This window comes from Podarcis muralis, chromosome 9, assembly GCF_964188315.1.
Source record: "Podarcis muralis chromosome 9, rPodMur119.hap1.1, whole genome shotgun sequence".
Taxonomy (NCBI): Eukaryota; Metazoa; Chordata; class Lepidosauria; order Squamata; family Lacertidae; genus Podarcis; species Podarcis muralis.
In genome coordinates this window covers 24,752,497-24,769,811 of record NC_135663.1, presented here as the reverse complement: position 1 = coordinate 24,769,811, position 17,315 = coordinate 24,752,497, and the positions used below count along the sequence as shown (strand labels likewise).

At 40.1% G+C, this 17,315-nt stretch overlaps 1 protein-coding gene across 1 annotated transcript in view; it reads left to right on the top strand.

Moving 5' to 3' along the window:
- Positions 1-17,315, top strand: part of COL25A1 (collagen type XXV alpha 1 chain) — a 297,431-nt gene that overhangs the window by 2,177 nt on the left and 277,939 nt on the right. The window contains exon 2 of the mRNA XM_028743095.2: positions 275-344. Coding sequence (XP_028598928.2) covers positions 275-344 — 70 coding nt within the window. The remainder of the gene's footprint in view (positions 1-274; positions 345-17,315) is intronic.

Sequence of the window (17,315 nt, the reverse complement as noted above, 5' to 3'; positions counted from 1 at the left end):
AAACGTGCGCAAGGGTGATTCAAGTGAAAGCCAGTGTCTCTCTGTGTGTGACCATTTAATCCATTAGCTATTGTCGGGGTGAACAAGTGATGTGAGCTGACTGAAATCCAAGTTTAGAGACCGTTGTAACTTAAGTAGGATATTAAACAGAGGTAAATCATAATGCAACACAGATCCACAGAATGTTTAACACCAGCTCTCTTAATCAGTTTCTCCTGCAAGGGACTAACATGCTGCTTACTGCTTTTTCTATCTTTACCTCTCCTCCCTACAGAAGTCCTATGAGCATATGGCAAGAATCAGAATAGCAAGAGAAGCTCCTCCAGAATGCAATTGCCCACCAGGTAAATGGCAGCAGCCTGGACAGTTCTAACTCTGTTTTTGTTTAATGCTTGTAGATGGTTTCTTTGATTAGCTGATGGTGCTAAAGAAAGGTTTGAGAAGCATATCTTCTGTCTTCTGAAGTTTGAGATTAACATAGGGGGGAAATGTTAATTAATATAGAAGAACAGCCTTAAACTTTCTAAGTAAAGATCAGTTTTACAGAAATAAGTGGAGTTTTCTTCCATGCACAGGTAATTCACAATTTACACACATTTAATGTGTGTGCATTTAGCTTTACATGCTTGGTAATCAGGAAAAAAATAAAAAAATAAAGAGGGGATGAAAAGGGGAAGAAAAAAAAGACATCTGGGAAAAAAGACTTTGGCAATCCCACCCGACATTGAAGCCAATGTGTTTTGACTATACGCAATCCCTGTGTAAGTTGATAGTCACCTGTAATTGCAATGTGTGTTAATATTTTGACTCTTAAGTACTTTTAATCTGTGCTGTGTGATCTTAAGTGTGCTTGCCAAAAAAATTAATTGCATTGTATTCATTTGGACTTATCCTCTATTAAATCAAGTCTACAGCCATTGGCCTGCGGGGAAGTCCCTTTGAACTCAGTGGCAGGGGTGCCAATTTGAATTAAAAAGGGGGGGGGGGCAGGTAAGCCCCGCTCTGCATAATCACAAAATGTGGTGCACCCACCCATCATTTGAATGGCAATGCCTACAAATTCTGTGGGGGGAAGCCCCCCTAAATATTTTATTGGGGAGGGGCTGAAGAAGTTGACTTATATGCTCAATGGACTTTCTTCTGAGCAGAACTGCACAGGATTGCACCATGAGCCTGCAATCCCAGGCACAGTTGCTTGGTAGTAAATCCCGCTGGAAGCAGTGGTATGTACTAATGAACAAAATGCATCTGAGAAGGTTATAAGGCTGGAATCCTGTTCACATGTGCTAAGATTTAAATCCCATTTAATTCAGGGGAACTTACTTCTAAGTTAATATGCATAGGCTCAAGCTGTCAATCCACTTATTTTTTAAGTATGATGCATTCAAATCAGTGGGATTCAATTTGAATAAATGTATTTAAGAGTGAAGTGTTAGGTATGTGATTGAATGCATTCGTGTAGCAGTACAAGCTTTACAGAGATGTTTGTGTTTAACGAGCTGCAGCACACATTCTGACATTCTGTAGTGTAGGATCGCATCTGTGAGCAGTTCTGTGCAGCTGTTTGGCTCTTCTGAAAGGAGCAAGTATGTTAAGTACATCAGACAGTTCAAAAAACAGATCCAAAAATAATTTTAGTGTTTGGTTTCAGTTTGCATTAAATAATACATAAACTTTTGGGTTACTGTTTCCTTACTGTTTCCTTCATCATTGTAAAGGGATATTTTACCAGGTGACTGCATGTCTCCTGCTGTATATTATTATAAGGGATATGAGTTCACTACTGAAATCCATTAACTTCACTGGACATTCTTTGCAAGCAAACCTTTAAGTGGTGGATTCTATGAAAATGGGGTCAATAATGTGTGAAATGTTATTATCCCTGCAGTCTATTTTTTGAAAAGGCCAGTGCTGCTTAGGTAACTTACCTTAATGTTTTTTATAAGTTATATATGAAGTTATGCTGTTTTATGTTGGGCATCTTGAAACTGGAATGTGTTACAGGATGAGGGACTGTTGTAGGGTGCACACCTTAAGCAAAATGCTATTAATTTAAATATTAATGTGGGATAACTATGAGTAAGCCATTTAACTCTCGGTTTTGAAAAGTTGCTGGTTTGCCATTATAAGGAGCAAAGTAACTTAGCCTGGTAATTAGTACATTAGATACACTTAAACATAAGATGTACTCATGTGAAGTAGGCATCAAATGATTACTGGGGAGCAGTTCACATTCCTGGGGGAAGCATTGGGCATTCTGCCTAGTAACCCCCCCCCCAGCTGACCATACAGTAGTGTGGCCTTCTGTGATGAATGCACAAGTACCTTCTCTTGCAGAAGTTTCATGCAACTGGGACACTTGATCGCAGAAGTGTCTTCATGGTAGGAAAGTCTGTACACATGCAGGCTTTTTCACTGCAGATGACCATGCTAATGTAAGGAGTCTGGAGTCAGGGCCAGGCAGGAAGGCTGATGCTGTGGGTGGGGCTGGAAATGTGGTTGTACTCTTCTGTAACTGAGTTATGCAAAGAAGGCTTTAGAGGATGACTGAACCTTAGAGCTAAGGTTCATTACTCAGAGACAAATCCATGTTTGCCACTGAGTGTATTATCAACAGATATGTGCATTTTTTAAAACTGAACTTCAAATATCTTGGGTTATATCTAAAAAGAAATATCTGAACAGGCTTGGTTTTCACTGTGATGATTAGTAGTACAGAGCTCTTTATCGTCTTCTTCAACAGTACTAACGGCTAAACTGGCATTAAACTAAAGAGCTGCTAAGGCTTTGGTGACCATTTTGGCTCTCTAGAACAAAAAGCATGGTGCAAATGGGGCGATACTATTTATTAACCCAGGAAATGTTCAAAATGTGAAACTCCTCTGCAAACAGAGTAGTCCGAAACAAACATTGGATTATATTACTCCAGCATTGTTGAGTGGTTTGTATATAATAAAAAGCATGGCTGGCTGTTGCTTTAAATAGCCATGTCTGAAGAAGTATTTTCTGCAGGGGTGCCAACTTGTATAAAATATGGGGAGGGCAGGAAAACCCCACTCCACATAATTGATCACACAACATGGCACATGCACACCATTTGAATGGCAATGCCCATCAACTTTGCAGGGGGCAATCCCCTTAATATTTTATTTGGGGAGCGGCAAGGGACCTTGGCCCCTAGGATTTGGCTCCTGTATCACCTTAAAACGTACATTAAATTTGTAAGAGCAGAGGTAATACACAACAACAACTTTTCTTCTTCTTCAGGGGAGACACACAAACATTTTGTCAGGCTTTGGCTAATATGTGTGTGTAGCAAAATTTTGAGCTTTTAGTAGGCATGGTTTACTACTTTCTTAAGTGGTATGATCCAACATGCAGATGCATTCTTTGAAGCTGAAACTCAAATATCATGCTCTCCATGATATTTGTAACTGAAAATAAACACTATAGTTGCTTCAAAAAAATTCCTGATCTACTTTCAAGCTTAGACACAGCCTCTTCATACAACTGCACTTATTACACATGCTGCCTTTCTTCTTTGCTGCCACTAGAGCTCCACATTATACCAACTATTACCTGAGCATCCTTTCTCTTTCTCTGTGTCTTTAGTATTGTGTTCCATTATATTGAAATAAACTGGATTTGTAAGTACACTGGAAGACATATTCCAACATGCTGAAGAGAAGCACGTGTTGAAATGGCATGTGTCAGGGATAGAAAACTTTAAAAATTAGGTGAGATTAATAGAATGTGAATTATTTTTTTAAAGGACTCAAATTGTCATGGGATAAAAAAAACAGACCCCACCTTTTGATCACTAGTCGCTCTGAAGAAGGTATTGAAGAGTGATCATATGTATGATTACTGCATCTCAAAACTTGTAAATTAAATTTTAAGTCTCAAAACTGAAGTGATCTAAAAATGAAATATTTGAGTTTCCAGTCAGGATAAGAATTTAGGAAATATTTAAATAAAACTACAACAAACAGTTAAAGATAATCTTATACAGCCACTGTCCACTCCTCTTGCCTATTCCCTGCACAAACCCTCTTGCAAATCCATCAATCAAAGTATTTCATGTGTTCTGAGTTTGCTTGGAAGTTAGGCTTCCATATGGTTACAGACCTGCCTGTTGCATGATCAAATACTTGTACTAGATGCTTGTATTAGCATATCACAAGCCATGCCAGTATGTGCATCAAGTTAATTCTGACACTGTGTTAGGTCAGGGAGCTTTCAAAAGTAAAAAGAAGTTGGTCAGTGTGTCATAGCTGCTCACCAAACTCAAGCTGAAATTTTTGTTCAGTTCTGAAGATCATTAAATGGCTATAAACATGTTGTTAGCCCCAGAAGGTTTATGTATATGAGTCTAAATTTCTGATTGTAGAACAAGCAAGTAGATAACAGCAACAACAACAATTTTTGTGGGGAAGGCTGTTGACACCAGTTTGTGCAACGCAACAAAAATGGGACATGTTCAGCCAGAGTAAAAGTTTGAACCATAATGCTTTGAAGTGATCTTATGTATCAATTCTCAAATATGCCTTACTCTATCAGCTGTTTTTTATTATCGCAAAGTGGTCAGTTTTAAGATTTATTCAAAGCTCCATAACTTTCTGTTAGCATCACGTGGAAACAGAGCAAGTAGGTCTTGAAATTGTTTATTTAGATTACTGTGAACACAATTTTCTATTTTTGTGGCCATTGAAATGCTCAGGTAAATAAAGATGGAACTCTGGGGACTGATGCCATTGTGGTTTAATTTACTGAATTTATTTATTATCAATTCACACAACTGAACGGAGTCCCAAAGCAATTTACAGGAAACATAAAATACAAAATTGCATAATAAAACATTCATGAAAACAATACAAATATACTAAAAGTGTTCATAAAACACACACACCACCTAGTATGATATATAATTCTGATTCATATGTGTAGACTGTGTTCTCGAATTGATTCTTTTCTTTAAAACTCCATTGTGGTTTTATACTTTATGATTACATTACTGCGAGTCAGGATCAGCACTGGATTATTTGAATGGATTCTACAATAGTTGTTGTTGTTGTTGTTGTTGTTGTTGTTGTTGTTGTTGTTGTTGTTGATGATGATGCAAGTACTGCGAAATGCTCCTAGCTTCAATGTGGCTAGTGACATTCTGCTGGTCCTTTATGAACCCTGTAAAAAATAGTTTGTTCCATTTTCTCCTTGGCAAACTGCAATCTCCTGGCCATTTAGGAAGTGATCTGATCTCAAACATTGAAGTGCAGTAAGCGTGATTCTGATTAATGTGAGCTAATCACTCCCTTGTGGTTCTCCATGGTAGGATTCTGCACGGCCAGAGATAGGTTTCTTAAAGTCTTGGTCACTGAGAGAAGCCAGATTCATGACCTTCCCTGGCTGGCCTGCCAACATGCATGGGATTCCTTTTAACCAAATGGAGTCTTTACTTCCCATCCCTTGTCTAGGGTAAATAGGGTTTTCATTTCTTCTTACGAAGAAACTTCTCCAGACTCTGAAATCTGGGTGTCCACCAATGAAGTATGTTTTATTTATTGGCTGCTTCCTTTTCTGCAGTGACATGCAATGAAGAGTCTGTTTCAATCAAATACAGTCGTACCTCGTTTTGCGGCCGGGATCCGTTCCGGAGCCTCGGCTGCTAGCTGAAAAGGATGCAGGGCAAAGTGGAGCGGTTTGTGCTTCTGCGCATGCATGAAGTGCAATTTAGAGCTTCTGCACATGCACGAGTAGCAAACCGAGAAGTAACACGTCCTGGTACTTCCGGGTTTGCCACGGATGTTCACCAGAATGGACGCTAGACAAGGCGGACGTTCACGGAGGTATTACTGTGATAGTTGGGTCCCATCCCCCCCTTTTGTAAGACGCCATAAGCCTCATGCTGAAAGAAAGTCAATTGAAAAAGTCTCTGAGGCTACAATCCAATGCACGCTTATTAGAGAGTAACCACCATGAACACTTTTCCTAGTAAACATCCATAGAGTTGAATAGTAAATGGTATATATAAATTATAATTCATCATCATTATTTTTGCACCATACAGTATGTAATAGATACTAACCTTTCGCCAAATGGAGTTTTATACCTTCGTGTATAAACAAAAATGCTATCCCGTTCAGGAATGGGCTGCAAACTGGAGTGCATAGCCTACAAGATGTTTCATTTTGATTTTTTTTCCTCTTGTAGACAAGGCTTTTCTCAAAGATGGAATTATTGTTCCAACTGCCACAATATAATCTGTGTTTCAATCAAGTTTCAGCTAATGCTGGCAATTAAAACTGCTTCAGCTTTTTTTTAGACTGAAATCCCTTGGCCACTTACCTGGCTGTAAGCCTTATTGAGCACAATGGGACTTAACTCTGAATAAGCATGCATAGTATTGTACTATAAACATGAGCTGTCTGCATGAGAGCTCCATGATGGGTAGAATTTGACAGATGAAAATTGATTTTTGCATACAACACAGTTGTTATAGGCACAGACCTTCTAGTTTTGATAAGGAGTCATCCCTGAGCCTACTCATAGCCATGAAGGTTTTAGGAGATGGTAGCTGAATGTAGGGTGTAAATGCAATCCAATTTCAACATTCAAACCATCTGTTTTGATGTGAAAGCGACCAAATTAGCTTAAGGCTAATATTTCATGCTGATTCAATACTGTAATCAAGCCTACATTAAATGAAAAATGAATAATTTTATCAGAGAGAAATGAATGAATTTTAGAAATGTTTATTAACATAATAGATATATTTTCCTTCATTACATGGTAATCCAAGGAGGGTTTCCAATAAAAGTTTAGAAGCGTAATATGTTTTACTGTGCACATAAGATAAATCCAATAAAAACCATTCGAAATAAACCGAATACCTTGACATGCAATTAACAATTTGACAATGACACTATTTTGCAAGGTTCTGAAATGATATAAAAAGGGGGGGTGTAAAATTTTTTTTTTGCTGGGATAGCCAAGAGAGGGGGAAAAGAAACAGCACAGTCCTAAGCATGTTTACTCAGAAGTAAGGGCTATTGAGTTCAGTGGGGTTTACTCACAAGCTTGCTTAGGACTGCAACTTTAGTCGGATAAATTCAATTTTAAGAATTCAGTTTTATCCAATAAGGACCAAGTGAAACAGGCAGAAAGATTAGTAACTGAATGTAACATAAGCTCTGGAAGAAGCGTGGAAAAGGACATATCCATAAATCACCAGTGCAATAAATTTATTTTGCAGAAGTGAGGAACTTGGAATCTACTATTATATATAGAAATGACACTGTCGTAATTGATACCTTTATGTCTGTTTTGGTTGTGCTGAGCTCAACAGCAGAACACCTATTGATTTCAGTGGAAACAATTGCGCAGGATGTTCACCTAGCATATGAACAAAACTTTGAACCTTCTCTCTGTGCTGATGGTATTTGGCAGAAAATAAACAACCTTCAGTGATGAACGTTCGTCTTTTTGAGGTTACAGCCAGTTTGAAAGGAAGATCAAAAATGTGGGAACGCTGACATGGGATGAATCGGTTTTCAGTAAATACTGAAGATTCAGTATGCGATCACTTAGCTTAGCAGCTCTACAAAAAGCTTTTATATAGCAGGATGAGTAACTTTTTGTACAGTTCATTTGTTCTGTAACTTAAAAAAATATTCACTTTAGACTTTGAACTGAAGGGTGATATACCAGTTTGTTTGGCATGTTATTGTTCGGATAGCTTTCCTTTTCCCATACCAAGTGAGTTGAACAACACCAGCATTTTCAGAACCTAACTTGCTCTTTCTAGACTTTATTATTATTATTATTAAAGAAGCAGCAACACCTGTGGTTTGAAATAATTTCCAGTCTGTGGGTGCTGTCATCATTCTGAATTGCCTCTTTCTTCCTTCTTTCACCATCTGCATCTATTTTGTGCTGCTCCTCCAAGAGTCCCATAGTTTTCCATCTGAAGTGTTCTCATGCTTACTGTGCAAATTTGCCATGGTGAGGCCATCAAGTCTGCTTCAGTGCTGTTGTGTGAAAATGTGTAAAACCAAGTAAATGTTACAGGCGAGGCAGTCTTGAAATGTTAGCCTGGTATGATCTGTATCCATAGTTTTGATTTAGATGGTGTTATGACGATGCTCCATTAATTAATTTAGCTTGTTGTGGCTCGAATCAGTAAAACATTTCATTATTTGTCATGATTAATGCCATCAATGTAAGTGGTGCCTTATAGGGTTTTATAACCTCGGTAATGGGCTGGATGAGAGCCATCAAACTGAAGCTCAAACCAGATAAGACTTAGGCACCTAGACTGGATGGATAGGAGGTTGTCTACTTTTGATGGGGTTACACTCCCTCTGAAAGGGAGTACATAGCTTGGGGGATATTCCTGGATTCTTTGCAGTTGTTTGAGGCTCAGGTGGTTTTCCAGTGTTTTCCATCAGCTTTGGCTGGTGGCCCAGCTGTTCCCCTATCTGGACAGGAACAGCCTAACTCCATGCTCTGGTAACCTCTAGGTTAGATTACTGCTTTATACATAGGGCTGCCTCTGAAGATAGTATGGAAACTTAAGTGCACAATTCAGCAGCCAGGTTACTCACTGGGGCAAATAGTTTGAGCATATTAAACCAATCCTGGCCCAACTGCACTGGCTGCTAATTAATTTCCAGGGCCAATTCAAAGTGCTGGTTTTGACTTATAAATCTTTAAATAGCTCAGGACAGCAATACCTCAAGGACTGTGAATAACTGTGGACGTGAAATGACTAAGGTGTGAAAAAGGAAGACCTGAGATAATAACAAAGTGCTAATCAAGCAGGGAATGGAGCAGAACATGAAACGTCTGTTTAGATGAGGAGATGGAGAAGAGCATAAGTAGACATGTCAAGATTTGGCAACTGGTGTGCATCAGGTTGATGTAGTAATTTTGCTTGGCCAGAAAAATAGTTGGGAAGGAAAAGCAGAGGAATTTTCAGTGAACGAAGTCAGCAGGGCCTTTTTATTTCCTTCAAAGGCATTATTTCCCAAGTACTGCAAAGGCTACTTTAATTTTGTTATGAGATTAGGGGCTCACTTAAGGTGCAGTGCTTAACTGGGATATACACAGGGACATAATGTTGATGATGCAATACTATAGCAACACATTTCTAATTTTCAGTGTTCCATAAAGATTGCTTCCTGAGGCATTACAATTAGGGAAGCTCATACAAGGGAGAATAAATCAATTTCAGGGATTAAAACAGGACTGAAATTGATATCAGCAGGGTGTTACTGCTTTATTATGACCAAAGAGACTGTGCAAAAGAAGAGATGAATTAGGAGTTGCAGGAATCTGGAAGGAAAGCTCAGTTTCACAAAACAAATGAGGCAATGCACTGTCTGCCTTGCTTGTTGACAGGGCTGTTCCAGTGCTGTTCCTCCTCCCATTCTTAGATGTTAAGTTGTCATGCTGTCCCTTAACTTTATGGGGTTTCCCCCTGTCAGTGCTTTTATGCTCCCTACATAAAGATGTTTGCTGAAGTGCAGTAGCATACAGGCTTTTCCTTAATCTGTTTAAGGTTATTCAGCCTATCCCCTACAGTAGAAATAAATGAGTTTTATTGGCTAAGATAAAACCTTTTAATTCTGTTCGCCATGGGGGACCAATAAAGTTGAAAGGGATGATACAGATGACTAAAGATGACCTGATTGAAAGCTTTAGGTTTAGTTGTGGCGTGACACTTGCTGTCTACTGGGAATTATACCCAAAGCAGTTTTGGCTTAGAATTAATACAGTACTTCATCTGGTTGAAATCTGGTTAATATTTGGTTGAAATCTTTTGTATGTGGCAGATTTTGAAAGGCAGTTATAGCAGAATCCTATACTACTCAAAATTAAGTTCCATTGGGTGGTAGTCAACTAAGTTTTACTCAGAGTAGACCCATTGGAATTAATGAACCTAACGTAGTCATGTTAATTAATTTAAATGAGTTTTCTCTGAGTTAAACTTTTTTTCTGGAGGTCCTTCGTCTGTCTTGGTTAAGAGGAAACCTATTTTAAAGTGCTTCTGCCCATCATTGCTAGTGCATTCATGTAACACAAATAACTCTGGTATGCAAATTGCCCTTATCTCAAGAACAGCCCTATATGGTGGAGACAGACACAATATAGTACTTAGTCTGCCTGCTACTGATCAGGCTCAGGAGTTGAAGTGGATCTGTTATTCTGTTTAGCCTAATCAAGTACTATTAATAGCTCTTGGATTGGGAGTAATGGGTCCATGATTGTTCAGGCTCCTTGGGAAAATTCATTTTGGCATTAAAGAGCATTTGTTTCCAACTGAAGGCAGATTTCCCTTCCCCAATAATTTCCTTTCTTTCGGGTGCCTGAGCATCCCTCCTCTGACTGCATTCAGTGTTCTTTACACTGGGGTGCATGTAGGTCATTACAAAGAGGGTTACTCACATCCCTTTCTTGCATTGTGGCCAGACACACTAACCTTTTTGTTAGGCCACGATTGGTCACTTTGGCCTAAACCTTACGAAACCTCTCTGAGCAGAAAGAGCCTTGAGAGGAACTTTGTGTGTGACACACAGACACCAGTTCAAAGTCTGGCAGGGATACTATGGCTTTCTGTGAGAAGGGGCTTGAGGGAGGAGGGGGAAGCTTTTCAGAGTGAATAGACAGATGGTTTTTGCCACTTGAAATCATACAGGAGGTACAATGGCTATACCACTTGCATCTTTGCCATGTGGGTTTGCAAGGCTTCTACATGATGGGAATATACACTTTGGATAGCCATAACAGTGAGACATTTGCTTGTTACTGCTGGTCTTTTCTTCTTCTTTGTGGTGAGGATAGGACTTCCCTTTTTATGTGACGAAAGAAGCTTTACTCAAAGAATAATTTCATAAAGGGTGTTATTGTATGTGCATATATATATTTAGCGTGTGCGCCATTCTATATGCACACACATACACACACACAATGCTTACCTTCTGTGGATTAAACTAATTTTGTATTTGAAATACAATCCAAAGTATACACTAAGAACAAATAATTCTGAATCCCCTTGGTATTGTGTAGTGTTATAATTAATTGTTTGAATTATGCTAATGGATAATGGTCAGAATAAATTAAAGTTTTAGAGGGAATTTTAATTATGTGCATATTATGTCAACAACGATGGTGTAGAGCAGTGTTTCCCAACCGGTGTTCCGCGGCACAGGAGTGTGCCGTGAGACATCGGCGGGTGTGCCGCGAGATGCCTGGAGGGAGGCGGGCGAGTCGGCGGCGAGAGGCGGGGCGGCGGCGGCGAGGAGAGGCCGCGCCTCCTGCTGCTGCCTGGCGCTCCTCCTCGCAGCCGGCAGCGCTGCCTGGGCGCCTCCGCGCGACTCTGCCTCGCTGGGTTTGGTCTCCCAGCAGAGACGGGTCACACGCGCCCCTCCCTCCCTCCCTCAGCCTGCGCGGAGGGAGAGCCAGAGAGAGGCATCGCTCCTGCGCGCCGGGAGAGGGAGCAGCCGGAGCGATGCCCCTTGAAATCTTCGCCCTGCCTTCTTCTGGAGCGACGGAGAGCCTCTTAAAACTCGTCCGTCCGCTTCTCTCCCTGCCAAGAGGCGTCCAGCAAGCCGGCTTTGCCAGCGGAGCCAGCCTTGGAACAGACCCATCCGTCAAGCGGGGATTGTGCGTCCTCCTGGACAGAGTGTAAGCAACCGGGTTTAATTTGGGTTACGCGGAACTCCAGCGCTCAGGGCGGGAGTTTAGGAAATCCAATCGGGTGGCGCCGCTCTTCCTTGGGACCCCATGGGGAAACACTGGGGACCTACTTCTAAGCAAACGGGTCTACACGTCTCTCTGCCCCCCCCCCTTTAACCTTTAGCTTCAAAGCCAGAGCAAACCGAGGCTAAATCCGTATTTACATAGGATAGCTTTCGTGCGTCCCTCCCGGCGTGACGCTGCGCGCTGACGTCACGGGGCGGGGCTTTAATGGTGGTGTGCCGCGAGATTTTTTTTCAGTAAACAGGTGTGCCGTTGCCCAAAAAAGTTTGGGAAACACTGGTGTAGAGGAACAAATTACAAGTAATGTAAAAAATAAGAAGTGATTGCACATTGCACTGAAGCCAGTTGCACTCTGCTTTTGCAATTGTAATATTTGTAAACATTTCATTTTTTGATTCAGTCTGCTTACTTTTCATATATTTGCGCAATATATGTTGCCATGTTTTAAAGGATTAAGAGTGCAATGTTATATGTGCCTCCTCAAAAGTAAGTCCCATGGAGTTCCTTGAGGTTCGCTCCCAGGTAACTGGGCATAAGATAAACTACATTGTGCTACATGGGTAGGGCGTGGGGAAAATTACATTTTACTGTAATTCTACGTTATCATATTATGGAGAATTCTACCCCACACTTCATAAAAATTCTGAGGGTGGTTTGCAAACAATCAGAAATAAAAATGCACAAACATTGTGTGATATCGAAATATGTCATAAACCCATTGAAATCAAAGGACTTCCAGTGAGTTTAATTGGTGTGCGCCTTATTTGGATATCACCCTATACAGCCAATCTAATGAAAACAGCATAAAATCAGCAGCCCAGATAGAGCCAGGGGGGAGGTAGAGTTTTTTTGCCTGGCACTGAAATAACATCAAATGGATGCCTGATAAGTCTCTTTGGAGAGCGACTCTCCAAACTCTGGGTTAGCAGTGTTGTCCATCAGGTCCATGCTGCCACCAACCTGGAGCTCCCCTAAACTAGCTGCAACCACTTCCATCCTGGTGAATGCTGTATCACTGCTGCTGCCCCCTCCCCTCTTGCACCACTGATGTAACCAAAAAAGCAGTTTCCCTGAAACTTCTCTCCATCTTTCAGAGTTTACTCAGAGAAGAGCCTCTGTTGAGCATATTAGTCTTGAGTGTGTAGACAGGGACAGGCGGTTCTTCAGGTACCCCACTTCAAACTCTTAATTTGATTTGTGAGAAAATGAAATAAAAGCTGAGAAGGGCCTATGCATTTCTGTCTAATCAATAGCTGTAGTTTATGTCTCACAATTGGTAATATATATGGTTAATAGAATCTTTATACATTTGTTTTGTAAGTCTGAAGTCCAAACATGTGACTCTTTCTTCCTTGATTCATTGCACATTTCTGAACAATGATCGGTAATTTCATTGAGAACGTCTGTTGGAAAGCTCAGCATCGTGAAGATAAATTATGATGTTTGTAGGATTTCTGGTGATTATACTTCATCAAAAGTAATTATCTGTTTCCTTAGTGACCTTCCTGATCAGTGCTTTCCCTCTTCCCTACTGCATAAAAAATAAATAACATCAGATTGCTAGTATAAATAGTTCAGCATCATTTTACTGCTGAGTTTGCTCTTTATTTTACTAACAAGCTAAAAGGGGAAAAAATTAGTGACCGGGCTTTAGTGCATCATGCAAAACTAGTATAGAAGCAAGAAGCCAAAACAGAGGCACAAGCTGTCATTGAAAGTAATTATGCTACTTATGAATGAAGAAATCTTACAGGAAGTTGGGTCTTTGGTGCAAAGAAGTCTTTACAAAAATTGGCCCTCTAGTCACAAAAATAACTAAAATATTTTAAAGAATTCTTTATTTGAAAAAAAAAAATTACACCAGGACATTCATGCTTGAAGTGTGCACGTCATGATACAGTTTTTGCTCCTAGCTAAAGGCACAGAGTTCTTTTGCATGTCCATCTCTTTTGGGGTAGTATATTAGGAGGCTGGATAGGTGCCATGGAACCACCCTCCCCTTGTTTGGCTGTGTGAGATACCATGTTCTTATAGCCCCAGTTATTGGAGCCTTTGGTTGATCTGTTTGACATCCTATATCCTTTTAAAATGTGGCTGTTTTCTGGAGGGGAATGTTATTGGGTTGTTATTTTTATTCTGATTATATATCTTGTGATCTTTTATGTGAACTGCCCTGAGACCTCCGGGTATAGGGCGGTATATAAACTCAATAAATAATAATAAATAAAACAATAATAAGGATCAGGTGTACAGTTTGGAGGTGTTCTTAAAACTGGCTTTGTTCCTGGAAGTTTAGGTGGCAGCTGTAGCTAAGCCTTTTACTAACTTAGGTTGCTGTGGCAACTGTACCACTTCTTGAGTATCATAATCTCTAAGGAGAGTTATTATTTTGGTGAGTGTATTCTGTGGGTTGCAACTAGTGTTGCAACAGACGAATTCTGCTAGTTCAATAGAACTTCTCTTTCTTCTTCTGCTCCTCCTCTGCAGTGCACCACCAACACCCTGGAGCTTATTTTGAGGGGACAGGGGAAGCTGAAGGGGAGAGAAGAGGAGGCTCCATTGTGCACATAGAAGTCTGTTGTGCCAGTGGAGTTGCTGTGTTTGATACAGCCCTGTGGTGTGTGTGGGTTTTTTTAAAATGAGTTTTTATGATAAATTGTATGTTGCATTTGATATATTTCAGTTTCCTGTATATGGTTTGTTGAATTATTATTAGCAGTAGTGGTTTTGAATGTTGAATTTATTTTGTATTTCCCATATCGATTCCTTTTTGTTGTTATTTGTAAACTGCTTAGCGTGTATACATTAACAAAATGCAAATACATACACATGAAACAGGCTGTAGTACATCTTTTCAGCACTATGGCAATTGTCTAATTAAGCAACAAGTTAGCAATTTTGTATAGCTCACCAATCATATCCTGAAATCCTGATCACCGAAACACCAAAGAGTCTTGCGGCATCTTAAAATCTAGCAAATTTTTAGAAAAAGCCAGAATGTTTTCAAAATAAGCATGTTGATTCTTAACAGCATTGACAGGTAATAGAACAAATACATTGGGCATGCTTATTGTATTTTCTATCTCTTCTGTTGTTAGGGGGATCAGTGTGTATATTTTACATATAGGCTAGCTCTATTGAATTGTCAGTCTAAGTTCATTTTTCATATCCTTCCCTTCTGACCTCACTGCTTGCAGTGCCCCTTTCTGCATGTGTGAATACCTGCTGTTCAGGATTGATGCGTCTAACGAAGAAGATTTTAGTTCACAAAAGCTAATGCCACAATAAAATTTCTTAAACCTGCTCAGAACCACACCTGCCTTTGGTACCTATGCATTATATCGTTACTGCATACAGTCATACCTCTACTTGCGTTCAAGTTGCGGATTTTTGGGTTGTAAATGCGGCAAACCCGGAGGTATATACTTCTGGGTTTCACCGCGTGCAAAGAAGCATTTTGCATGCTTTGCGCATGCACTGGAGCACCCTATTGCGTCGTACACATGTGCAGAAGCGGTGCTCTACTTACAGACTTTTTGGGGTGTGAACGGCACCCCGGAATGGATCACATCTGTAAGGAGAGGTACCACTGTACGCTTCACAGAGGTCCTTCTGCACTTCTTCATGGTTAGAATAATGCTTGATGATATATTCCTGCAAATAAAAAGCAATTGAGATTATTGCACAGCCCCCAGATTTTTCACACAGATCCTTGTGTTGGATCACCTTTGAAAGTTGGGATGCATTCATAGTAGGGGATGCCATATGCATGGATATGCCAGTTGCGTTGTCTGACACCTACGATTTTAAATGAAATGCCCCTTCAATTTGACTTATGATGCAGAGAGAAATGTATGTCTCCCAACCACTATCAGGGCCAACGGAGCATGATCCCCCCCCCCAATAATTCATTGCTTTTGTTATGCAACACACTGTTGTATATGATGGTCTTTCAACTGGGTCTCTAGTTTTGAAGTCTGTGGGACTTCCTTTGGGGAAACTAGATCAAACCACCCTTTGACTGCAAGAAAAACAAACAAAATGAGAACCTGTTGTTGAGAGCTAATACTTAGAGTATTGGTGTGTGTGTGTGTGTGTTTCTAAACAAGGTGGCTTATACATTTTTAATATAGCTTGAATGATTATGGTGCTAATGAATATGGTTTCATTGAAATAAAACTGAGCCTTTAGTTCGCTTCAGAATAAGTTGCTGGGTTTGTTCTCTCTGAAGAACAAAGCCAAGATGGTGGGTGGGATTTTGCATGACCCTGCCGCTAGTCCCATGGGCTTGATAGGCTTTTTCAAAAGATGGAGCTGTATCTATTAACCTAATTAACTAAATTTTAATACGAGCAACTGAATTATCTCAAGTTTTGCCTCAATTCAAGCCTTAGCTGGAAGTTCAAACAAAGAAAATACTGTAAACACTTCCCATACAACATCCATCCTTGGCTTTTTTTCTTTTTCTAGTTTCTTTATAAATAAGATTAACATTTCCCCTGGGAGTAGGTAAGCTTCTGTTTGGCCTCATTAAATGTACCTTTTGGCCTTTGCTCCCCTGTGGTGATGAGAAGCTGTTGGAAAGATTTTGATGGTGATTTGTATGAAGTAAATCTAATTATTATCTACATTTTGTGGAAGCAGCATGCAGGCATTTTTCCTTTCAAGAGAGAGTGGAGATGTGTAAAAGTTATATGAATTGTGGGCTTAAGGAGCATAGTTTGCTTTTTTTTGTTTTTTAAGTGAATCTAATAACTTTTTGAGATTGAAGACAACACATTGAAAAGCAGCAACAAATAACAGTCTAGCACACAATATCCCAAATAATTTTGTTGGGCAGGTTATTCTTAATTCAATTGCAAGTGTAGAAGTTTTGAACTTGTAAACAGCACTGTCCCCCCCCCCCAACACAGTGGCGTAGCGTGGGGGGTGCAGGGGGGCCGGCTGCACCGGGCACAACATCTGGGATTAGGGCAAATCCACAGGTTAGGGGGCGCAAATCCACAGGTTAGGGGGCACAAATCCACGGGTTAGGGGGCGCAAATTACTTGCCTTGCCCCGGGTGCTGACAACCCACGCTACGCCACTGCCCCAACAGCTAAATTTTCAAAAATGGAAGCAAATAGCATTTTGGGTTACTAGACTTTTACTCCTCCAAATCTGGGCAACCCTACCTGCATATCAAAAAAAAAAAGTTTTGCTGATTATTATAAAGATCAGACATGGGTAGCATGATCAGTATCAGGACAAAACCAGGCCAGGGTGGCTGCATGGCAGTTCTGCTAGAATTCAGAGTAGCAGGTTTCAGGTCAATTAACTATGAAATGGTTTTCCATATCATCTCTCTCCCTGTGTAATGCTAGAGAAATCACATTTCTACCATAATCCTAAGTGTATTTCTGTGGAAGACAAATTTCAGTTCAAAAGAAAGCTTGCTAGGCTTACAGTTGCATTCACATGTCTTTTAAATTCATTTTTTTGTTATCGAATATCAGAGCCTAAAAATACATGCTATCGTTGATCCTAACTGTATCTATAAGGAAGCCAAAAAGTAA